The 26,642-nt window shown below is 37.0% G+C and overlaps 1 protein-coding gene across 3 annotated transcripts; it reads right to left on the reverse strand.

Annotated features, from left to right (window-relative positions):
- Nucleotides 1–10,286: 10,286 nt before the first annotated feature.
- LOC122658243 (protein SUPPRESSOR OF MAX2 1-like) lies at nucleotides 10,287–20,901 on the reverse strand. 3 transcript variants are annotated; one of them, XM_043853161.1, is made up of 4 exons: nucleotides 20,883–20,901; nucleotides 13,064–14,660; nucleotides 12,337–12,625; nucleotides 10,287–12,225 (listed from the first exon to the last, which is right to left on the reverse strand). In XM_043853161.1, exons 2-4 carry the CDS (start codon nucleotides 14,284–14,286, stop codon nucleotides 10,564–10,566), a joined length of 3,174 nt encoding a protein of 1,057 aa, XP_043709096.1. In that variant the 5' UTR covers nucleotides 14,287–14,660; nucleotides 20,883–20,901; the 3' UTR covers nucleotides 10,287–10,563. The 3 variants fall into 3 exon arrangements, with proteins under 3 accessions (XP_043709096.1, XP_043709095.1, XP_043709094.1); XM_043853160.1 differs by lacking the exon at nucleotides 20,883–20,901 and adding an exon at nucleotides 14,797–14,849; XM_043853159.1 differs by lacking the exon at nucleotides 20,883–20,901 and having other exon boundaries at nucleotides 13,064–14,895.
- Between the last annotated feature and the right edge of the window lie 5,741 nt (nucleotides 20,902–26,642).

Here is a 26,642-nt window from a genome sequence, read left to right on the forward strand (position 1 = left end):
ATCTTGATTGACCTTGACCATGGGGAAGGGGAAGGGGAAGGGGAAGGGGAAGGGAGATGCATGGGTTGAGCTGGGCTGGATCGGGTTGAGGAAAAATCATCAAATTTACATAAATAACACCCTAATAAAATATATTATATCATTGATTATCTTCATATATATTATATTATGGGAAAAGGCTAGACATGCCGTCAGGGTGTCCAACATGTGTCAACCTCCCTCCTGTGTCTAGCCCTGTGATTGGGGAAATTTATCCTCTCCAATTCCTTAGAACTCGGTAGTGTGGCAGTACTAGTTGGAGATGCCAACACATGGTACCTCGGACACATGGCAATGCTTGGATGTCTGAGCTACCATGTGTCAGCATCTCCACTTAGCACTGCCGCACTACTGACTTTTAGGAATTGGAGAGGATAATTATCCTTGGGATTGGTGCATGCCGCTACCTTACCAAACTGGTGGCATGCCCAACCTTATCCCTTATATTATTATACAACAAAAATGTGTCTGATGTAAATAGGTTCAGGCTCAGCCAAAGGCCTCAACCCTGGCCTGGCCCGACCCTAATTTAAAGTCAGAAATTTCTAGCCCTGACTTGTCCTCAGGGCTAGGGTATCCCAGCCCAAACCTTGTTCAGGCTTAGGGCAGGTCCGAGTCGATGGGGCCAAACTTGCACCTCTAAATAGCACCATATGTACATTTGATTTCATTAGAAATTCCTTCAAAATGGTCCAAGAGTGGTGGGACCATCCATCAAATAAAGTTATCTAAATGTGAGGCTATCTTTTTTTTCTTTTTAATATAGGTAAATGAAATATCATTAAGAAATGGAATTACAAAAGTTAATAGATACATTGGTTTGAATCATTTTTTACAAGTTTACAAAGCTCTTTTGGAAAATCAGAAGAATACATAATCTTTTCCATAGTTCCAAAAGGCATAGATGCACTACAACCTTTCTTGAATAGGTGGGGGACTATAAATTAAACCTTAACCCAAAGCAGAATGAGCAAATAATATCTAATCACCTAATCCAAATATTATTCCTTGTAAAAAATTTCTAAAATCTTATAATTCAACTCATGATCTCCTCATCAAATTTTGTTTCATCTCATATACCCCCCCTCCCCCTCCCAAAAAAAAAAACACCCAACTACCATTGGCCATTGGGTCCTCATCCAACCTTTAAAGTTGTTTTTGTTTTTGTTTTTGTTTTTTTTTTTTTAATTAAAGACAAACATTTAAAGCTGTTAATGAATCAATAAATAGTCATTTAGCCACCGGGTCAAATGGATGGATCCAACCAAGAACGTGGCTAGTTTGACCCAAATGAGTTTTAGAGTAGTACTTATGTCACCCAAAGTAGGACTCATTTTGAACCTATGCACTATGAGTACTTCATTGTTTAGTTAAAAATGATACTTTTGACTAATAAAGTAAAAAAAGAAAAAAAGAAAAAAAAGAACTTAAGATTAACCCCTTTATTAATTAATAAATATCATATAACGCCCTTGAAAACTGGAGTGAAAGAGATAACAGAATGAAAAAGAGATTGTGAGAGATCACCAAACAGTATTTTTTATAATAATAATAATAAAAAAGATGGATGAGAGACAGAGAGAGAGAGAGAGAAGATAAATCCAAAGGATAACCTTTTATCAGGATAACAACAAAAAGGCAAAGAAAGAATAAATATAAACACGCCGACACTAGTAAAGATAGACGATCGTGCATCAAAGTGATTGGTGAGAAAACCCCAATAAAATTAAAATGTATATATTATATATATATATACATATCCCCACCCCTCCATAAGCTGACAAAGTGATATTATCGAATCAAAACAAAACACTCTATCTATTACCTTGGGTATGGGGTCCACTGGTTTAGGTCACTTATCACATGCCACGTGCTTTTGATAATAAGAGTATATATATTAAATAGCTCATTAGGTTTTCCAAGCATAAACACCTTGTGTGCAGAGTTTTGGTAAATTTTCAATCTAGGATTTAAATCTATATGAATTATGGACTGGGTTTTGAGAGGGATATCGATGTTTGTTCGTGTTTTGTTATTGTCGTCATCAAAGGAATGACAAAATTCAACGTCTATACCACCATAGCCTTGATGCCACCGATGCTCTAACCAATGCTTGAAGCTTCCTAAATCTAGGTTTTTCTCATTTTCTGTCTCTCTTCTTTTCTTTTATTTCTTCCTCTTTCTTTCCCTTCCTTTTTCCTATTTTTCTTGTTAAAACCTTTCCAAGTCTTCAATGAGCATCACCTACCTTCTTGCGCCATCACCATGGCTTCATTGCACCCAAGAGAGGTGGTTGGAAGGCCTCGATGCTCACCCAAAAGCCCCGCCAACTCATTCTTGGTATTTCTTGAAGAACCAAGGCAGGACCTTGGGGTGTCAATTCCAGGCCCTACATATATAGTAACAGGCGGTTCCGATGTGAGGTCCTAGTCTGTCGGGCGCCCTACTGGACCGATCGAGTACTACCCCGGCCGAAGCCCGACCTTCTAGCCCGTCCAAACCCAAGCCATTAGGACGCCAAAAGCATTTGATTCTGGTTTCTGTTCTCAGGATTAAAACTTTAAACATACAATTTTGAAGTACACAAAAAATTTATTGGTGAAGTTTTGCATAGCTATGGAGAAGATTCATTCTAGGCTACCATAGTTGGATACTTTTAAAGAGGACAAGAACACAGTTGCACTAAATTCCATACAAAAACTCTATGAGTAATGAACTCAGGTGCTCTACATCGATTTTCATGCATGGGCAGTGATTTTGAAAAATAGCTTGCTACTCTAGTTCACATCGGTTTTGTGCTTTTTTATTTTTATTTTTATAGAGAGATAACATTTCGATAACTATGTGGTTGCATCGTTTAGAGCCCGGTTAAAGCCCGTTTAGAGTTAAACATGCCCACAGTCCAATTATAGTAGCCTGATACCAATCGAGCCCGTCCAGGCCCGACTAGGCCCGACCGAGCCCGACTGGTTGACACTCCTAGCAGGACCACCTCCAAAGCTCTCTCTCTCTCTCTCTCTTCCTTCAGTAATGTTCTCCTCTCTTTTGTGGTGATTTTGCTAGTGAAATCACTCAATTTGGATTTGGGATGCAAAGTTAAGGCTTCCCAAAGATTCAGGGGCATTATGGGTATTTTGATACATTTGGTGACAAGGGGAAAGTTTGACGCATGGCTATGGCCATTCGTTTACGTGTACGGTTTGCGGAATAGCTCCAAGCCGTTAGATCGGCCTCTAAAAAGTGTGGGTGTCATCTTGTCCATCCGATCGACGCTATGTTACTGATGAAACCAAGGGATAGCAAGGTGGCTCAAGCTGAATCAAATGGAACATATTGAAGGCCCATCGTAGACTCGTGACACACGGGATAGCGCCTTCAAGATGGGTGGGAGGTCAAATCAACCATTCGATTCACATCAGATGTGTGGTGCTTTGTAAGCTCTCGAGATGGAATCGAACCAATTAACGCATTGTACTCATACTACATTGAATCAGAGCACTGCATCGGTGCAACCCTGCACATGGAGAATTCTTGCTCCCCTCCAAAAAGACTCGCGCCAGTATCTTGACAAAATTATTGTCAATGCCTTCTTGAATTTGAACTAAGCCGCGTGTGATTTGGATCAATCTCGATTGATTCGAATCTGATGGCTGCTATGATTCTGGAACTTGCCATTCATCACACAAATGTGTGTCTCGCGTGCGCAATAGATAGTTGTGGCCGCTTGGTTGGCGCACAACCCTTGAGGCTTGAGCTATGCTACCAACGACCCTTTTGTTATGCCATGCATGCATGCAACCTTTGGCTGCAGCTCCTGCGCTGTAGTGCAACCTTGTCCATGGCCCTATGACTATGTGTTGTAACTCCATCCTGCTACCACTTGTGCAGCTAGCTGTACTGCCACATCGTTAGGTGCTGTCACCTTACCATGTCAGTTACTACTGACATGTCACCACACCAGAGCTATACATGTCATCTGACACATCATCATCATGCCATGTTAGCAACATGCTGACATCGACAGTGAGGCCCACATGATCAAGAATTGAGTGAGTGGCACACCTTACTCAAGAATTTTGTTGAACACCTGGGCCGGCCTATATGAGTGAGTGATCATATGGAAACGACCGTTTCGATCTCCCCCATCTGGAGTCGGATTGACGCAATTCCAATTACCTTGGAAAGAAGACTTGACATTCTACACTTCTTATATACAATTTATTTACCAATTCTGCCAATTGGCTTGTCCAAATTGGCTCTGAAGTTGACTCATTTGCCTAGCACTTTACTAACAATTCCAACACGTCCCAGTCACTACAAACTCACTCGGGTTCGGACATTGTCTAAAGCTTCCAGCTCTGTTAATTCAATGTCAGACCATCACTCTGTACTGCCACTGCACTCTGTACACTATTCAACTAATCAGTAACACTACCTATGTACTTGTATAGATACCCAGCTATGCAATCTGGTCTCTCTCAGACTACCATTTCACTGATTGTTGACTGACTTTGTACCTGCTCTGATACTTACTGCCATATGTCCGCTCTGCCCATGCTACACACAAGTGATCAGTGTTAGAGTTTATGGTTTAAGCAATAGGTTGCTTAAAGCATTATACCCTGTGTATCAAGTTTGGAATACCTAGACTGCTGCCTCCAGCTAGTATTTATAGGAAAACTAGGATTTATGTTAGATAGATTAATTACTAGATTGCCCCTCATAGTTTGAGCTTTAATACAAGTAGCATTATATTAGAACATATGAAAAGATATTACATCAATACCCTTACAATCAGCTACACATAGTGTTAGTGTGTTGCTCACTATGTTGGCAACAATGACAATTCCAATTCAACAATACGTGAGCGTGAGCAGATAATCCTTGATGATCATTATCAATCTTTAAATTTTGACGCCCCCCAAATTAAGTTTTCATATGGCAAGTGTTAATTAAGATTAAAAAAAAAAAAAAAAAAGCTTTATATATATAGGAGAGGGTTTCCTACACTAGCAATGTAAGAAATAATTTTCACACTACACTAATGAATGATTATAAAGTGGTATCATCCATATGAGATTCACATAAGATCCACATTGTCAGAATAAAGAGAGAGTATCGACGTGAATCCCACTATTTATTATGTGAGAAGAATATACAAGAATCGATAAGAGAGCCAGAAAGTACCAAGTACAAAAAAATCTCATATTAAAAAAAAGCTCTCCATATTAATGAATCCATCATCTAACAATTTGTTTTTTTATTTACCAAAAAAAAAAAAAAAAAGATAATTAAGAAGATGATTTGTGGATTTAATAGACCCAATTAAATAGCTAGCTAAGAACTTCAATATTTGTGGGTCTTAACTCTTAACCATTTAAACAAGACACTCAAAACAAACTTTTGCAAAGGACTTTTTTTGTTTTTGGTAGAAAGTTTTGCAAAGGACCCAAATACCCAAACCCATGGATAAGTCAAAAGACTTGTGCTCTTAAGATCCACATGTGTCACTTGTTTATTGGACTATGGCATACATTGCTTTCTATTTATCCAGTGTACACCAGTGAGGAAACACTGGAACTTTTTCATGGATTTATGATTTCCCACTTGCCACAACCTGCCTATGAAACTTTATATGAGAGAGAGAGAGAGAGAGAGAGAGAGAGAGAGAGAGAGAGAGAGGTGCCTGTTAGGTTAGGGTGTATGAAATATGAATGGGACATTGTGTTGTGTGGTGTAGCTTTGAAGAAAAGATAGAAGAAGACTAGTGTGATCATATCTTGTTCTTCTATTCTAAATTTAATTTTTCTTTCTTCTTTGAAAAGGTTGGGGGAAAGAAAGGAGAGAGTGGTTGCGTTTTGTATTTATTCCAAAAAGGTTGATTTGACAGGGTGAAGTATAAAGGTGTAAAGGTGGTGTGGGGTTGGAGTCTTAGAGAAGAAAAAAAGAAAAAAAAACTGCCAACAACTTTCCTTTCTGCTTTCAGACAAATCAATTGGAGTTTTTTCTTGGATGTGGTAAGAGAGAACTTTCTTCCCTTTGCAAATTTCCAAACAAGCCCTTATCTTTGAATCCTCCCCTCCCCTCATCTATATCTCTTTAATTAAAGTTAAAGTTGAGAACAAAATATATCAAACCCTACTAAAAGAACACAATGGATGGAAACTTTTGTGCACAACATTAATTAATGGGAGAAAGAATTCCTTCCTTATAATTTTTTTTTAGAGATGATTGAAGCAAAAGGGGTTTTTTTTTTTGTTGTTGTAATTATCTCTCTATATTATGTTTGTTTTGATTCAAATAATCAGAGAATGTTTTCAAACCTTCAAGGTTAATAATAAACTTTAATAGGGAAAGCCAAAAAAAAAAAAAAGAAGGGAAAAACAATCAATATTCTAGAAGCTAATAACTAAGTCAAACATCATAATCTTAAACCGAAATGTATAATCAAGAGAAAGCTTGTTTGGGAGGGAGGGTGGTGAGGGATACCTTTTAAGTAGGGGTATCAATTCGGTTGGTCCAGTTGGTTTTTGTCGCGGGTTTGGAGGTGGGGATGGTGAAGCCGATTGATTACATAAATTGGTCCTTAAAACCCCAAGATCGAAATTGTTATGTGTCTAATGAGGTTCGATCTATTGTATAAGTGTTAGATTGAGCCACCCTAGTGTAAAATAGGTTAAAGGGCTTGATTTAATGCGTTCTATCAATTCTGGAGCTTTTGACGTATCGATCAAATACCTAACATTTGGTTATCAGAATTGAACATCACGTTATGGATTTGAATCACAGAAAGGACTACCTAAAAGAGATCTACTTGAAGTAAAATGAAAGTCATTGAGAAAAGAAAAAAAATTAATTATCTTAAAAGAGATGCAAAGAAGACCACTTCATAAATAGTGGGTTCAGTTTAGATTTGAATAGGATAGTGTTGGTCGGGTCAGTTGGTGTGGGGCTTGAAATGGAGACCCCATGGCCTTTACTTTAAAGTGCATTGATGATTGAATACACAATTTTCAAACCCTGGAGTTCGTGGGGGCAAAGGCAAATGGGTTGGGGAGTTTATACAAATTGATATAAGAGAGGTTAAATGAGATCACATGCATGGTAGGTATGAAATTGAAATTGAAATGGACCCTTAAAAAGTATTTTGCATTGATCGATCTGATCACAATTCATAACAAATGAAAATTTTAATTTGTCTTTTTTGGTGGGTTTCTTCTTGTCCATGTCCAAGTAGTCCAACTGTCCAACAACCTATCTTTCTAACCAGACTCTTACATTAATAAGTATAGGGTTGAATGATTTTGTGACCATGGGATTGAGTAGTGAGAGTGACAATAGGAGATTTATCAATTCAATAGATGTATATAACCATTCAATTTATGTAATTTTACATTATTATATGAGAAAATGTTGGGCACACGTCGGTATACTGCAAGCTAGCACTCGTTGTGTTTATCTCTTTCTTTTTTCCTTTTTGAACATATCCATCATATATGATGTCCTGTATCACACGTCCATTGATGTTGCCCACTAGCTTACAACATGTGAGCGGTGCGTATATCCTGCTAGCTTAGCATTTGTTGTGTCCTATGTACCTTTTTTTTGGGTGCAATTCAAGGGCCCACCGGCCATCAACCTCAACAGGACCCCACAATGAGGCAATGAGGGGACCCACAGGCTCCACTTCTTGGAAAGCAATTAAATGTGGACTAGATGTCACTAAGGAGACTTGAACCACCGATCAAGTGCCTGACACAGTTCTCTCAAGGGAGTAGCGAACCATCAGGGCAAGCCCCCGGATCGACTGTCTTATGTACTTATTATCAAAGGGAAGGGAAATGACAAATTTTTAAACCTAAAAAAGAAATTTTTTTAATCATTATCGCATGTGATTGTATAAACTACTTAAATTTCTTACCATATTTAGTTATGATATATTTTACATGTAATTTTTATTTTACTTTTTAAGCCAAAAGAAAATGGATGCAAAGTAAAGTGAGATTTAATAACTAAATTTAGAATGATTTGAAGTTATAATGATATGAAGTAATAATTACAAAAATTTCTACTTCAAGTGTGAAAATTTTACTTCCCTTCACTTTAATTCCCCTTGTAACTAAACGAAACAAGAGGGCATGGACCAGCTGTGATTTAGGTTTAATCTTAAAATTTTTGTTCGGTATCTTCAATACTGGTTCTCTTTTTTTTTTTGTTTTTTCCTTCACTTGTGAAGTAATCATAGTCTATGCCCCTCTTCATTCGAGGAAGAAGGGGAAGAAGGAAGATTTTAGAATAACAAGGAAAACAAAAATGACTTACCCTAATGAGGCTTGACTCGATCGAATCACCAGGTTTTACAAAAAAATAAATTAAGTTAAAAAACCTTATTTTCCAATTGTTGTAAACACACAAAATTTTGGGAAAATGTCACTAAGTTGTTTTTATAACCATGATCATCCTTGTTTTTGTTTTTATCTTCCACACCTTTTAAGACAAACATGCTCTCCATATGTTTTAATAACAAAAGATCATTCTTTTGATGTATCTATCCTCTATTATTTGTTTGGAATAAGCTATAAAGAGAGAAAGTGAGAAAGATGATGAAAAGGGTGATATGGTTGATTGAGAAACCAACCACTCTCAACCTCTCCCACAGTGGGGTATAATAACATTAACATTTACATAGAGAGCCTTAAAAAGGGAATTTTTTTTTTTTAAAATCTAAAACTCAGATGAGTCTGTGGGCTGCCACACTTTTAAGTCTGCAAAAAGGTCTCTGCTGTGCTTGCTTTGCGTAATAATAATCATCATTCATGTAAGATTGTAAGTGGGGGAAGGTGAAGACTGAAGAGAAGACTCACGAAGAGAAGAGTGGTGTGTTGGGTTGCCTTTTAATTACTACTTATTAGCTTTATATATTAAAAACCTTCTTGAAGCTAGTGCTCTTTTTCTCTCTTTTTTCCTTTCTTTCCCTTATTCTTCCTACTTCCCTTCCCTTTTCTCTTTTATCTTAGAAAAGCCAAACACTTCCGTTCTCCAACTTCTTCTTTGCCTTTTTCTCTTCTCTATCTCTTCCTCTACCTCCCCATAATGCTTGTCTCCGCAATCAGACAAATTGCCACGTGGATCACCTTTCCTCACCTTTTGAGTCTTTTTTTATTTTTATTTTTTATTATTTGCCTTCAAAGATCAGCAAGCAATTCAAGAAGAGAGAGAGAAGCAAAGGAGGAACCATGGATTTCATTTTCAAGTTCCTTATTAGGCCCAACACAGGCCAATTTTGGTGGGTTTGGATTTTGAAAATTACTAACACTAGTGGTCAAAACTATGGACCAATACATATTGAATCATTTGGTTTTACATTAACTAACCACCCCTTAATATTCCATAGTTGTTTGATTGTTCACACACACATATACTTGTTTTTTTTTTTTTTTTTTTCTTTGATAAAATGCACACTTGTCGATCCTTTACGCGCTTTCTTAATCACAATAATCTAAGTAAATAAGTATGATTAAATGTATAATTATCACAAAAAGTGTTATTATTGAAAAGGAGAGATGCAATTCAACAGTATTAGATTGGAATTTAACTGATAGTATTCTAACCCACATCTAATTTTACCTAAAAATAGTTGATTAATGTATGGTAAAAAGTTGTTCCATTGCGACTTAATGGTCAGAAACCTTGTGTGCACTGGATATGCCCTATTTTATATATATCTAATGAGGCTAATTAGCTAAGAATAATTCTGTAAAGAAAGAGAGATTCTTTCATGTAGAAAGCAAGGGTGCAAAAGACTTGTCTTGCAAAGATGGCTTTGTCACAAAGCATTAAGAATCAAAAGTAAGAGTAGTAGTAGTAGTAGTAGTAACCTTTCAAACTCCTTTGGGGTTTGCTCCGACTCATATTACAAAAAGGTCTGAGATATATTCTAAACGGATAAACTAACACTTAAAAAAAAGGTACTCATGAGACATCTAGATTAGCTTTTCTTTCACTGCAAAAGCTCTTCTTTTGGGGTTGCCTAGATTCTGAATTGTCAAAAAAGGAAGAATGGCATGTTTCTTGAGTCTCCAAGAAACATGTCAGCAAACTCTCTTTCTATGACCTGATCACCAGCAAAAGAAACTAAAAGAAATTAAATAAACTTAAATTGCATAAACCATTCACACAATCTACAATTTACTTTAAAAATACAAAAATTTAATTTCCTTCTCTCTCTCTCTCTATACAATGCAATATGAGCAAAGTGGAGAGGTGAGGTGCCTCATCTTATTGATCTCATTCTCCAGGTAATTAATATGAATAATTATAAATGGCAGAAGCAAATTAAAGAAGGTAAAATTATAAAAATTGAGATTCTATTACTGTCTCAACTCCCAAGCTCTTCTGTTCTAACCGTTTCTTTAACCCCCTCTTCCATTGTAGCAATTTTCCTCTATACCGGTTGACCATATTTACATCTCTACCCACCAGCCAGAAATGGGAATTCGCAGTCATCGTAATTCCCTCTGATCTTCACAGCCCGTTGTCGACGACCACTGTGATCTTATCGGGCAGACATTCCTCACTACAATGTCTCTCTGAGTCCCTAACTGAGACAAGCCGAATAATGGCATTGTCATCAGAAATTGCAGCTGAGGATAGGCTAGTTTTCATCTGGTGAAAGCTTGGTACCAAAACCTTATCTGCCCAGTCCATCACTTGAGTCTGGCTGAACCAAACACCACTCACAATCTTCTCCAGTGTCTCAGTATCTACTTCAATTGACCAGCTATCCCCGACAATGGCTGCAAATTGTGAGGCTATGATGCTGGCAATCTTGCTCCGAAGTGGACCAAAGTCGACGGGTTTGAAAGCAATGGCTTCATCAACAAAATTGAGTAGCTCATAAGACAATGGTGTTATGGAAGACCGCAGCTGAAGTGAAGCTGTTGTTGTGGAAGACTGCACATTCACAAGGCTTCTTCCATTTTCATGCTCCACAGTAAGGTCGCTTGAATTGCGTGACCCTTCTCTTCCGTCATCTTCAGCATTAGCTGCTTCATTCAGATCAAATGATAGACCTGGACCTGATTCTTTCCTAGACTTCGTAAGTCGGTCATCATTACGCAGCCAATCAGCCTGGCGCTTGCTAGTTTTTTTAGAGACTGATAATTTTAACTGCCAATCACCACCAGCCACAGATGCAAGCTTCTCTTCATCAACTGGTATACAATTTGACAAGTTCTTCAGATTTTCCGGCAACCAACTGGCTGTTAAGATGAAGATTGTGTTCCCAAGGCTGACCTCACGGCCATGAGAATCTGCAAGCCGACCTCGTTCCATTGCCCGTTTAACTCCCCCATGGACAAGCATATCTGCTTGATCGATGTCCTCAAGCAAAATTAGAGAGAAGGGGTTCCTCCGAACAGTTTCTGCTATTCGATCCAATACAGTCTTCCCACGGAAATTCTTATCCAATTCCTCTTCATCACTAGACTTTGAACCGATATGGATAGTGACTGGATTGGAACCCCATACCAGCTCCGAAAGGGCTGAAGCCATCTTCTTCTTGCCAACCCTATCTGGACCCACAAACAATAACCATGTTTCACCCCTTGCCCCACCACCACGCCGTTTATTGTTGCCTGATTTGCACTGGGTAACAGTTGTAGCCACTGCAGATGCTGCCTCCGGTTGCCACCCTACCTTCTCTGTTAACCCCTTAAAAAGCCTCTTGAATGAATCGGCATCCAATGGGCTAATTGCTTTGTCCTTCTGCCAATCTGAGAAATTGTCTTGCTGTTGTGAAGAGATGCAGCCAGCGAAGTCCTTGATGCGCTCATTGTGGTTTTTCTCTGGTGAATTCTCAGAAATCTTTGGCCGCCCAAGTGCAAGGTCTGTCCTTACAGGACTTTCAGGTGGAGTCACCACCCGTTCTGAATGTTGGTTTGGCGGTTGACTTTGGTTCATTAGCAGTGTTCCTCCCAGACTTCTGGTCAGTGATAACTTGGATTGGAAAGGTTGACGTTGGAGCAGGTTAGGATTGTACAAGGATGTCATTGAGAGAGCAGATGGAGCAATTCTATCAGAGCTGATACTTTGATGAAAACTGGGATGAAGATGCAAGCAAGTATCAGTCCATTTCTTCTGCAATTCTTGAGTTTTCTGCTTCCACATCAGTTCTTGATCCTTGGCCTGTAATACCCATGAAAATAAAACGTAAGACATGGATTGATTTAGTTAAAAACTATTTTGATATTTTGAATTTGCAATTCAGAAAACAGAAATGAGGTTCCATCAGAATACCTGCATCTGATCCTTGACAATGTCCGGTTTCGCCATCTGCAACCATGGTGGTAATGACGACCGGGTTGCTTCCGGTTTTGCTTCAGAGGAAGATTTCTCAAACTGCTTTGCTACAAGTTTAGCTAGCTCTTGCTCATAATTCTCCATACATTGTGGACAACAGCTCATCCGTCTGGCCGGATCGACATTCTCAGATGAGCGTCTTGCAAGAGCAAGTGGTGCAGGAGGGAAGCTCTTCAGTGGGGAGAGAGACTCAACTGAGCTGCTCAAAATCCCATTGCCTCCAAGCCTGAAAATGCCAAAAATATCACAGAATTTAAATATTGTGGCTTCCCTGCCCATATTAAGCATTGGGCTTATAGTCAACGTAACAGGGTTAGTCTCTGTTCCATATCCAGGGAGGGGAAAGTTTTACAGGAGACTAGGTGGAATAGACCCATAAACAAGAACTACATCAACAAACTTGGAAATTTAATAACAATCCCACGAAGCTTTCAATCTTGGAAGTGTACATCTTACAAGTATCAACACAATTTCAGTATACAAATTTCCAAAATCCACAATTACTGTGTATAAGATGAGTTCATCAATATCACAGAAAATGCAATGGAACTAATTTCACCTTTTCTTAGAAGAGTTGCTATGAAAATGAAGCTCTAAACAACATCAATATTAACTTTGAAACTGGATAATTCGATAATTACTGAATTGAGGAATGTGACTGCACCTTGGAAACAAGCCCGGATGCGGATTTCTCGCCGTAATTGGAACAGCCTGCAGATCCCAATCATTCTCCATTGAAGGATGATAAACCTGGCACCTCAGGTAGGTCTCGCAAGTCGCCGTTCCGATTAACCACAACCGGTCCCCACACCTCTCATTGAATCTAGCCAATAGCTTAGCCATCTCTGCAACTGCAACTCTCCCAGTTTCCGATACAATCTGCTGCTGTATCTGCGTAGAACCAGGAACACCAAGCCCAGTCGGTTGTTCCACAAGCCATTTCAGGTCACCCAAATCAAGAATCACACCACCTCCGTCGCTGCTGTTACTGTTACTGATTTTGGTCTCCACCAAAACTTCCAACTCTTTAAGCTTCATAGGGATCTGGGTCCTATCCAAAGAAAAATCCTTATCCAAAGAGATCACCTGAACATTTCTGAGAGGCCCATCCCCTACCTCTCTCCTCTCAATCCTCTGCAAAAGCTCTCTCACCACAGAGTCAAGCTCAGATTCACCTACGAAAATTGGGTTCCTCTTCTTTGCTCTCAATAGAATATCGAAAGCCTTCTTCACCTCTTCGCTTCTCTGCAGTCCAGATTGAGGTGAACTCCCCTGCTGCTGCTGCTGCTGCAACCTGGGATTCAGATACAGATTCCTATTCGCCGTTTGTGCAGGGCGGAACCCCAATCCGCCGCCAATTGTAGATGAATTAATGGAGCTTGAAGCATTCAGAGACTGTTCTATGGTGGCTTTGACAGCAGGGCTGGAAAAGCTAGCCTCTCTCATGACTCGGCTCACACTTGGGTCATCAAGGATCGAAACAATGAGCTGTTCAAGCTCCACCTTTACGGCTAAAAGGGGTTGTTGCTGCTGCTCTGGGCAGCCTCTGCGTTGATGGGCTTGAGCTCGCTTGAGAGCAGCCATGAGAGCATTAGAGATTGGGGGGTCAATACCAGGGGAGAGGTTCTGGGCTGAAGGGAGACGCTCGAGGGCGACACTGAAACAAAGTTCGAGTGCTCTGCATTGGAGTGGGTGAGAAGAGTTTGGGTGAGATCGAATGCAGGCTTGTCGAAGGTACCCAGATGGAGAGGCCAAAAGTGTTGCAGCGACATGGAGTGGTGTGGTTTGGCCGTGATTCCGACGAGCTGCTTCGGCGATTGAGTGGTTCAGAACACTCGCCGCCTCTGGGGTTAATGTCTGCTGGATTGTACTCAAACCAGCTCTCATGATGGGTTCTCTGCTGCTTCAACTTCTACGAATTTCTCAAAAAACCTAATAGAGAACAAGGCACACAGCAATCAGAAACCCACCAAAATTCAGGCTTCTCTATCACCAGCCGTAGTTAAAATCCTTCAATTCCAGTAAGAGCTTTAGAGACATCTCATACACAAATCACAAACTGGGTCAGCTTCTTCTTCTTTTTAATCAATAACAGTATATATCTCATCTCTCTTCCTCTCTCTGTCTCACCTCCTTCGAACCCACGACAAGTGGGCTTCGTAGTAGGACCTTGGGCAGGTGTGAATACTTCCCAATGGACAAATTCGCACTTTCATGGAAAATTCATCCCCTCTTAACATAAAAATCATCGGATCTCTCTTCTTTCTCTATCCATCTCTCTCTCTCTTCCTCTATCTCTCTCACACTGCTACACAGACTACACGCACACAGAGACAGGAAAGCAGAGAGAATTCAAATCGCGAAAGGGAACCATGAGATCCCCTCCTTCACATAAACTCTCTCTCTCTCTCTCTCTCTCTCTCTCTCTCTCTCTATCTCGTCTTTTCTCATCTTCTCACATTCTCAACCTAAAAAAAAAAAGATAAAACTTCGTCTCGTCCCCCTTTTCATTATAACAAAACTACAAAAACCCATAATAGTGTTAAAAGCCCCAAAAAACTACCGTTCCAAAGTCCCTGATTTTACAGAAATATCCTAACTGAAAACCAAAATTACACTCTCTACCCTCTAAACTCTAAAAAGAAAGAAAGCAGAGATGATAAAGAGGGCTTATGTGAAATTAAAATTAGGATTATCACCTTTTTAAGTTCTCCACTGCTCTCTCTCTCTCTCTGTGTGGTTGGTTGCGAGGATTTCTGGGTAAAGCCACCTGCTCTCCTTTTCTTCTTCTGCTACTTCTCCTTTCAACTTTTTAGAGAGAGCAAGAGAAAGAGAAAGACTAATAATGGATTGACTATGGTACTACGTCATTGGTCTGACATCTTCATGTGAGACCTTGATTTATGATGGTTGGATTGGAATAATCTTTATCTATGTCAGTATAATTCGTTATGATCCAATGGTTATGGGAAGTGGTCTTACGCTAGTACAATTTTATATTGACTAGTTAATGTTTACCATTAGTGTTTCAATGTTAGCTTTTTAAGGTGAGACCGTAAAGCATGGAGTGTGAACCCCTTTTCTTCTTCGTCTCGTTCTCTCCTCTTACTATTATTATTAAAGAATTAATAAAGAAAGTAAGAAAGGTTCTGATTTGAAAAGCAAAAATGAAAATTTGCGTCACCTAGAGAGGAAAGATTGTTTCATGGAGGTTGTGATGGAGTAGACCCAAGGACTAGGAGTAAAGTCCATGGACCCCTTTTTAGAACCACCATAGTAGAATATTTGTAATGGCCATTAATTGATCAAAACATTAAGGTACAAGAATATGTTTTGGGTTTTTTTTTTTTTTTTTTCGTGCAAGAACCCCCAAACCCCGGAATGGGGATTGGGGAATTTATTCAAGACTAGCAAGACTCATAGATGGAGCATGATACATCTCCATAATCCATGAATTGGAAAAGGACAAATCATCGTGCATGATATTGATAACACTCTCTTAGCTAGGGAGTCAGTAATACTATTAATCTCCCTCAGAATAAACTGAAAATTACAAGTAACAAAATATAAAGAAATATGCAATACACCATCCCAAATTAATCTAATCTTCAATGGTTATTGAATGACAATCCAATGTAGATAAGATACAACAACTTAATTATCAAATTTCATAATCAAGTTGTTGAAGCCCTCAGAAATGCAATCAGGCAAAATGGTTCAAATGCCCATTGCTTCACTAATGATAGGTTTGTTGAAAGTAGAAGGAGATGAGACCACCAATTTAAAATGGTTAGGATCGATCATTTTCCTTGTAAAAAGAGTATAAGCAAGAGTTCTCTATGGGGGAGTGTGGTCCATAGAGAACTCACATAGAAGCATCATGGGAGGTGAAATTTTCGTCTTTCATTAGGGGTGGGATAGTCATTCCTGCCTTCCACTGTGTCGGCATGGGCATTACACTCCCCCATAGGAAACTTTTCTCCAAAGAGTATAAAACATAGTTGGCAAACCAAGCTCGTTCGAGTTGAGTTATTAAATCATGAAACCTAGCTAGAGTCATAAAGATTCATTCAATTTTTGCTAGAGTCCATATATATATATATATATATATATATATATATATATATATATGTAACACACTGAATTAATTTTTACAACTCATATACAATCCATAGATTAGAAGTTCAATCTACAACTAAAGAAAACCTTAAAATTTTTACTATGTTGCCTTCAATATTCATCCCTTTTTTCTTCTTACATATAAAACAACCATAACCTTAACCTCTTCTTACTCAAAAAAGGTTTTTTGAACCGCCGGAGTACACTAGCACCTCTCTCTCTCTAAGTAGGCCGCTGAGAAAACCCTCACCCATATTTATAAATCTTTAAAAAAAACTACATATAAAAATATCCTATAAACCCCATGGTTAAAGATTCTAAATAACTGATCATCAGCCAAGGTCTAAGCTTTCCCAAAGTGGACCCTAATTCAACTCATTATCTTCAACCAAATAAATACTTTCTACACGCAACATCTACCTCTGGACCAGGTATAGCCACTCTCTACTTCTACGGACCACATCTCTCTCTCTCTCCAAATTTTTATTTTTATTTTTTAATATTTTCTAAAAAATCTGCTGGAAATTTTTTCTCTCTCAGCTTTTTCGCTACTTTTTAAGCCTTTATGAAGTCGGCAAAAACGAAATCATTCAAACTCCTCTTTCTGATAACGCACGCTTTCTCTCTCTCTCTCTCTCTCTCTACCCTTTCTAACGGGAGTTTTATTACTTTTTGACACGTGTCTTACATGCAAAATGTTTTTGTAGTTTACTGGGAGGTCCCACAATGCGGAGATCGAACGGCAAAGATTAATCACTTGTCAGTCATTTATGTGGGACCTAGTTTTTTATATGGCAGACGACTGTTATGGTCTATAATAATTATGACCAATGTAATGGTAAAATAGGAACCCAGAAGACGCGTGCAGCTTTAGTTATTTCCTTTTCCGGTGACCGAGAAATCAAAATTAAAAAAAAAAAACAAAAAAAACAAAAGATGGACTGAGAGAGAGAGAAAGGACAACTTTTTGCATTAATTGCCGCTTGTTTTCTTGTTTCTTGTAGAATGATTTTACGAAAACATCCTTGTATTTATATTTAATTACAGGGTAAACCCCCCACCCCTTCTCATTCTTTGATCCAGTGAGAAATGGACCTCTCTATCATTACGTGGCAGCAACACCTCGCTTTTGAAAAGCGAAGCTTCGAATTTTGTGGTTTCTAAAAACTTTTTCTATGTGGACTTCCGGAGCGAGTGACCGTGACCGAAACCGACCATTTTCCTTTATCCTTTATAAGTTTTATTTTTTCCTTTGACGATTATAACCCTATACTTTTACTAAAATGATGTATTTGTCCTCATAAGAATATCCGATTCTTGTAGAGCTTCCACGTGAATTCATGAGAGTGGGCATTAGACTCTTTCATTGTAGTTCGATTGGAATCCTATTGCCTCATGATTTCTCCATTTCATAACTAAAGAATTGGAAATATTCCAATCTAATGGTATAACTACAAAAAATGTCTAATTAATGATTAAGAAGAAAACTACAAAAAAGTTTAATTCTTTTATTATGGAGCATTGGGTGATAATATTGATGGAAAAACAAGGTTTTTCTAAGTCTACCAGAAGTGTTGAATCGGCTTCAACATTGAGAGGGGGTGAATCGATGTATTTAAAAAAAAAAAAAATCTTTCCTAGACGGTCTTTGATGATTACTGTACTAACTATACTATACTGTCTCAGGGATACTCACACAGGCTTAATGTCAAACACACAATCGTGTGTACATCCACCCCACTACCACAAAAAGCTCAATGGCAAATCTGACGCTTTGCCAATGATCAAAACCTGACACACTGTATCCAATGATCAAGAATTCGGTGCCAACATTGGTTTTGACCAGCCAAAAATCAAGATTTCCTAGGTTTTGACCATATCACGGTCAAAGTTTGGTATTTTTTCCAAGACAACATCTTGAATCAAATTTAAGCAATCCTGATCGAATATAAATGCGACTATTATCTCGTCTCGATAAGCTGTGAAACCGAGACAACTCGGTTGAAACCTACAGTTTCGACTGAGTTCGTCTTCCATGACTGGATCAAGCTGGACTCCATTTATCTTGATCTTGATCTCAAGTTGACTCAACTAAGTGGGAGCTTAAATAGAGGCTAAACGGACTTGGTCAATCAGGTTTTGGCTTCGCCAATTGCCAAGTTGACTGAATCAACTAGCATGACCAGATCCCAACTAGCATGACTGAATCACGTACAATGGAATTTTTCTCCGTCATCTCGAAGAGAATCTTTTATCCTCCTCTTATGAGAGAAACAGCAAAGAGTCGCCATCTAGATTAGCGTCTATCACTCAAATATGACTCCATTTGAACCGATCTAATCATGAGATCGGGTTCAAGTAAGGTTGCAGACCAAAGAGGTAATAGACATCTTTGTCCACCCAGTTAATTCGATTTTCCTATTTAGGACAGGAAGATCACTGCCAAGCTGAATGGTCCTTGTACAATGGGGCCAATGAAAGCCCACGTAGGGGCATCAATCGGGGGGGGGGGGGATTCATTTCAAGGGAGGGGCGGTCATTTTGAGCAGTCCTGTGTTTAGGTGCTACTACATGCAGCTTGGCAGGGATTTTTTTCCTCCTATTTCTTTGACATTTTATTAAATAATAAATATTCTAAATTACAACAATATCATTATCCACATATAAAATATACAAATAAAAATAAAAAATATACAAGAAATTTAAATAGAGGAAAGCAAGAAGACTTACCTCTACGCTTGAAACAACACAAAGGTTAGTATACATAATCTAATCTAATTAATTAAAACATTACACCATAATAATAGAAAATAAAATAATTTAAACTAGTATTTGTCAGCAATATAGAAAATAAAAACCTTAATATCACATGCATGCGAATGAATGACTGAAAAATGTTCAAAATAAATTTAGGAAAATTTATGAAATAGAAGAATAATATATTCTAACTTGTTTATCATTTAGATATATAAAACATCTTAAAAAATAAAAGTAAAAATATTTGAACATTTGTGCATTAAAAATATCCTATTTTCCTAGAATATAATTATGCAAAAATAATACAAATAATATAAATATTAAAAACTTATTAGCATGATTAACATTCATAAACATAACTGCTCTATTGATTTAAGATCAAAATGACATAAAAACTTACATAAAATGACATATACAACACAAAAAGAAAAAAGAAAAATCCTGAATTCACAAAACCTAAGAATAAAAATATGATATAAATTCAAGTATTAATGGAAAAAATATAAAAAATAAAATACAAAAGATAATGGTCTAAAATAACCAATAACATAAAAGTCTTATGAAACATACCCTAAATCACTTCTAGGTTACAAACAAACGCACCCTAAAATAAATGGCATATCCCTGTTGCCCAACTTTTGAATCAAGGGAAGCTATCTTTTTCACTTTAAAATCTTTAAAAATTATAACTTTTAAACCATAAAATTGAGTGATTCACAATGCAATGGAAAATTTTTTTTCCCAAATACTATCAAATAATGTATAAACAAAAATATTCCTTCTAACAAAAGATATTTTGACAAATCCATTTGAAAGTAGATCTCACATGTTTGCAAAATAGAATTTTTTTTATAATTTATAATGGGCAAACAACTCGTTATAAAATATTTTTTAATACAACGATTTAAACAACGTTAAAAGTCACTTAATCACAAAGTTTGGACCAATTTTAAGGTTGTTTAACCTATCATTGATTCGATCAACCTTTTTAGAAGTATTTTATCAATTTATCAAGGTTATCTCTCTTGATCATTTTGAGATGATTTAAAACATTAGTTGAGAGTTACTCAAGACATTAAAATCTATATACAAAATTGTACACTATCCAAAGATATTCGTTCATCATTGCTATACATGCCTCTAAGATGACAGAATGAAGTGTTTACACCAATACAACATTAAAATCAAGATAGCCCAATTGCTTTCACTAGCCCTTCTTAAGTCCTAGCCTGAGCTAGACCTTGATCATAGTACTCAAGGAGCTAAAGGGTGGTATAGAGTCATGGATAAGCATTTCTCAATTAAAATAAAAAGAAGTTTCCTAGTTTTGAAATTTAGATGAACCATCAAAGCCATCAAACAGTTAAAAAATTCTTCCATTTCAACCTTTTTTATTATTTAAAAAAAATGAAAGGTTGCAAAGAAAGGTTCTTTGGCTATTAAGGAATTTCCTTAGGAACCTCTTTGCTTTTGTCTTTATCATACCCACATCTTAAGCATGACACCATAATAATTCATTTCTACTTTAAAAAAGCTCAAGTGAACTCATCCCTCCCAACCTCTCCTCCCACTTTTAGAGATCTTTAGATCTCTTTCCTTCATTTTACTCTCTCTCTCTCTCTCTCTCTCAATGAAGATTGTTTGATGCAACAGCATCACATATAGTTGGTTCCTTCTTCATGGAAAAGTTTTCCAGCTACAAGGACCTGGTGCCTTTTTACCATCTCTCCAATAATAGCTATGTAGTGAAGAACCATGATTCAATAAATATCCTTCATTTTTGAGGCAAGTGTTCCTATATCAACCAATGGACCCAGTTGTAAATATCTCTCTCTCTAATCTCATTGTTGGTCTCAGCAAGACCCCTCCCCCACACCTTTCCAGTTCAAAGCTTTGAGAGGTTGATAGAAAGGCTTCCTTAGTGGTTAATTGATGGAAAATCATGAGACATAGGGGTCCATAACCCTTTTCACGAGTGTAAGCCACCCACATAGTATATATATGATGCAAATGTCATCAAGGTCAAACTTTAAGCAACATGTAACACTTTCCCACATCTAAGAGAAGGAAACATCATCCCTCCCTACCCTTCTTTCATAAAGGAGAAGAAAAAGGTTTTGGTAGCTTCTTGCACTCAAAGGAAGTAGACTTTCAAGCCCTTCCTTTCCCACCCCCTTTTTAGTTTAGAATAAATAAAGTGGTTTTGCTTTAAGAGAAGATGAATTAGTCATTAGAAGCACCAATCAAGCAAGGATAACCATTTCATCAAAAAAAAAAAAAAAGAAGCAAAGATAACCATTGGTTCCCTTTACAAAGTCCACCTTCCCCTCCCCCCCCCCCCCAAAAAAAAAATTACATTATTGTCAAAATTTTAAATATGAGGAGTGGCTCCTTACATTAGTAGGTAATTTATTAACATCTGATTGAAATGCAATTAGTGGCCAACCTCATCTTTTATTGGAATGAATCCCATTTTTGATATTGATCGAGCAACAGATACTATGTTTTCATGTAAGAGCCCTCTCATGGAATTGCCACACATATAACAAAAACAACAAACGAGAGAAATAAAATATGAGAAAAAAGGGATGGGGAAAGAGATAAGAAATGAAAAATAGGAAATAAATAGAAAAATGAAAGATGAACGATAGTTAGAGGAAAGAGGCACAACCCAATACTTAGGGAGAATCTCAGCTAAATGGGGTTTACAACATGGATCCTTGCCCTCTAATAGGGTTTGTCCGAAGTCATACTGGTATTAGACCTAGACTATGCATGTCCTTCCTCACCACTCCTCCTATGGTCATTTTAGGTTTGCTCCTAGCTCTTTTAGCTCATTCAATCGGGATCATATCACTCCTCCTTATTGGGGCATTCCTAGGCCTCCATTGAGTATGATCATACTATCTTAAACGACTCTCTCAGAGCTTGTCATTGATCGGGGCAGCTCTCAAGTCCTCTCTTATATGTTCATTCCGTACTTTATCTTTTCTTGTTTTTTCACACATCCATCTTAACATCTTCATCTCTGTTATACAAAGCTTATCAATATGACAATTCTTAACTGTCCAACATTCTACCCCATACATCATGACTAAGCGAACAACAATCCTATAGAACTTTTCTTTAAGCTTTAAAGGAATACATCGATCACATAGCACTCCAGATGCACCTCTCCACTTCATCCATCCCACTTTAATTCTCTGTGAAACATCATCCTCTATGTCACCTTCTTTATTTATGGTTGATCATAGATATCTAAAATAGTCACTTTGCGGTATCTCTCTTTCCTCAATTTGCACCATATGAGAATCCATCATAGTGTGACTATAATTACACATCATATACTCCGTCTTTGTTCTACTAATCTTAAAGTCTTTTGTTTCTAAGGTTGACCTCCAAAGCTCTAACTTAGAGTTAATCTCTTCTTTTGTCTCATCCACCAAAACGATATCATCGACGAAGAGCATACACCATGAGACCTCGTCTTGAATGCTTTTGGTTATATCGTTCATGATAGGCACAAAAAAGTAAGGACTTAAAACTGAACCCTGATGTAATCCAATCGTAATTAGAAATTCCCTACCCTGACCTCTCACAGATCTCACACTAGTTACCATGCCCTCATACATATCTTTAATGACATCAACATATTTACTTGACACCCCTCTCTTCACTAGAATATGTTGGATTAGATCTCTAGGGAATTGATCATAGGCTATTTCCAGATCGATAAAGACCATATGGTGATCTTTCTTGCTATTTCTATATCTTTTCATGAGCCTCCTCAATAAGTAGATAGCTTCTGTCGTGGATCTACCTGATATAAAATTAAATTGCCACACATACAATTAAATAAAAAAAGGTCTTTGTAGGTTTCAGTGCATCACTATGCCTAGTGAAGCATAACACTTCACTATTTATCGTTTGCCCGTACATGGGTTAGTCCATGTGATAGAGGACCCCACAGTCATCTCAATGGTTAAATTTTAATCCAAAATAAATAAGAAAAGTTGTTCAAACTATGATTCAAAGTTTTAGTAAAATTACCAAAATGATATCAAATGGAGATGAATATAAATTACAAAATGTCATCTTTTGTAAGTTTAGCTATTTCCTCTAGTCATTCATTTTAAGTTGAAATTATACCAATGAGATTCTTTGTCTGCTATATGACAAATAATGAAGTGTTGTACTTTACTAAGCATAATGATGGGGAATAGCTCCCCCCCCAACCCAAAAAAAAGAAGAAGAAAACAATATGTATTACCAATGAAGATATATTTTCTTGCAATGTGATGTTTAATTTTATATTGAAAACTAAAGTGGTTGGCAACCCACAAACAAAAAAAGTGAATGGGTGTAGTTGTTCAGCCATTTAGAAGAGTAACGAGGTAATTCTGGCAATTGGATATCTAGGAAATGATCTTAATAAGTGGCATATATATTAAATTTCATCATTCCATCTACTCTTGAAAGTGGGTTTGTCCATGCACCCTTTTTGTAATCTTGGATTTTTTTCATGCTTTGTTTTTCAACATAGTCAATTTCAATTGGACTAAAAGTTAACATATGAACGAAGGACCTTGAGATTTATCGATCCATAAAATTTCAGCCCCACATAATCTGCCGTGTGATAGATCTAAATACCCACACACGGTTTTATTTTTTTTAATCGTGGTTCATAGTCCACCAAAAATGTTCCCAAAAATCATCAAATTGAACAAGATATTTTGAAAGATGATCTGAAAAGGATTTGTTTACAAAGAAAAAAGAAGGCATTTTTTATGTGTAGCTTTTTAGACTTTGGGAATCCTTAAAAACTTACCAACAATAGAAAATCCACGTAGAAGAGGCAAAGCAAAGCTTCTTTCCGACTAAAAAGCGTACAACTTTCTTTTAAGCACTAAGACAAACATTTGTGGACAACTTAATGCCAAAACTTTACACACATGCATTCAACTTTCTAAGAGAGAAAAAGTATATATAAAGGCTTGGCCTAAGAATGACTTAACCCACCCCTCTTATTGCTTATAATAATAGAAAACTCTACGTGAGACAAAACAAAATACCATTATAAGTGAATTAATGCACTTTTGTGTGTGTGTGTGTGTGAGAGAGAGAGAGAGAGAGAGAGAGAGAGAGAGAGAGAGATATGAAACAATAATGTTAAAAGGTTTCTTAACATGCTTTTAAAAGCTAAGACAAATCTCTTAAGATCTCTTATATATTTCAAGATAAACTAAATAAAATTGGCTTTTGATTAGGTCACTTTGCCAATGTTTTGGCTCTAAAGCAACTTTTTTTATGGCTTGACTTTAAAGCTATAGGAACATAAGATCATTAGCAAGTAAGTCATGAGTTTATATTAATATTTATGTTCAAGTGTGTTAACCTATTAGGATACATTTTAGGGTTTCATAAATGGGTGTTATTATGCATATATTGCTGCTTCTAATCTTGAACGTTTTATGTACAGATGTTTTATAAAAGAGAGAGGGTTCTCCATGCTGCGACTATGGAGAAGAATCTACATGCTACACCAATGGGTGCCCTAAAAAAGATATCATCCATATAAGACCAACATATTTAGAGTAAGTCACGAAAAAAATTATAAAATATTTATTTGAGAGGGAAACTGCACACTGACATTATGGAATCTTTTTCCCTTTATAAAATCAATAGTAATACTTTACTTGAAACAAACAGATCCATCCAAGAACTGATACATTCAATCTACACATCCATATGTTATCCAAGTTGATATTTTGACAAAATTTTATCCGTTGGAAGTGCTAAATTTCATATTCAGATTGGATTATTAAATCCGGTTCGAGTTTGGAACTTTTTGGTCTAATTAAATAATTAGTATTTCAATCGATTTATATCACCTATATATATAATTTGTAGTACTATTTATGCAGATCCATCTATCAAATATAGATCATCCATGAGTAATGGGTTTGAGAAGATCTGGAGATTTGGCAATGCATATATTGATTTAGACCTATATAGATCCTCTCTAGATCATTATACATTAATTTCACACTTCATGCCCTAAAATGAATTTTTCATCTTACCGAGACCTGAACCCCCCCCCTAATTTTTTTGTTGGGTGGTTATGTGTGTTGAATTTATTTCATTTGATGTGTGTTCATCAAACCCAATTTAATTTGATTAAATTAATTAATTACATTTTCTTTATGTGCTTGTTATAATTGTTATATTTTGTGCAACAGTCCGATAGCACTACTATTTGTTCACAACTATAGACAAACTAGGGTATTCTGTTCTAGGGTTGTCATGTTGTATATATCCCCAAATGAAGATTGGCTGAAAATATAGATACAGGCACTTTAATGTATTGAACATTGATCCATTTGAAATTCCTGATGGTTCACCGCCAATTGTATTTGACAACAATAATTTCTAGTAGCTACATTTCCTGTACCTGGGAGACACTTATTGTTACATTTAAATTTTGTAAGTTTGTGGTGGGCCAATGGTTGATGTCTACTGACATGACTGACTACACACCAACCTCTTGGTGTAAACAATATAAATGAAGTGACACTCAATAAGATTTTCAATGCTTGTTTAGGGAGAACCAAGTAATTGAGTTGTCGAATTGTGACTGGTTGAATCCTGGGCCTAGGTAGTCGTTTTGTAAAGAGTTTACAAAACTTATATTACTGAGGCCTTTGATTTCGACCAATCATAGTCTGGTAACTCACATATTTGGATGTTCACCTTTTCAAAGTGCAAAAACCCTATTGAGGATCACCCCCATTCACACATATACTACACAATGAGCGTCCGGTGTGTAGTCAGCCTTATCGGTAGACATCAACCATTGGAACATCATGCATGATTACATGAAATTGTAAACACAATAGTAAGTGCCTCTTAGTTGAGGGAAAAGTAACTATTGCAAATTCTCTTGAATACAATGGTGGTAAATCAAATCGAGAATTTTGATGGATCAAAGTTCAATACAATTAAGTATCTACATTTATATTTTCGTACTAATCTTTATTAGGAAAATGTACAATGCAGCAACCCTTGAATAAAGTGCCCAAGTTTGTCCATAGTTGTAAACAAGTAACGGTAAAATTGGATGATAGCACATTATCAGAATAATCACAACAAACACATTAATAAGAATAATAATAATTAATTTAATCAAAATAAATTGGGTTTGATGAACACATGCATCAAATATAAATAATTAACAATCACCCACTTGTACATCAAAACCAATGTTTAACAATCTTTACTCTCATGTTCTCTACATGTTTACTAAAAACTACAAGTATGAGTCCTTTAGTCATAAGGTTAGATAGATTGTCTGTAGAATCAGCTTTGGC

This window comes from Telopea speciosissima, chromosome 4 (assembly GCF_018873765.1).
Source record: "Telopea speciosissima isolate NSW1024214 ecotype Mountain lineage chromosome 4, Tspe_v1, whole genome shotgun sequence".
Lineage (NCBI taxonomy): Eukaryota > Viridiplantae > Streptophyta > Magnoliopsida > Proteales > Proteaceae > Telopea > Telopea speciosissima.

Bases quoted from the DNA above. Each gene is read 5' to 3' on its own strand.
- LOC122658243 (XM_043853161.1), bottom strand. From the start codon at position 14,286: ATGAGAGCTGGTTTGAGTACAATCCAGCAGACATTAACCCCAGAGGCG. The intron at 12,626-13,063 runs GTGCAGTCACAT...TGGCATTTTCAG, and splicing joins CATCCGGGCTTGTTTCCAAG to GCTTGGAGGCAATGGGATTT. The intron at 12,226-12,336 runs GTATTCTGATGG...TGGGTATTACAG, and splicing joins TTGTCAAGGATCAGATGCAG to GCCAAGGATCAAGAACTGAT.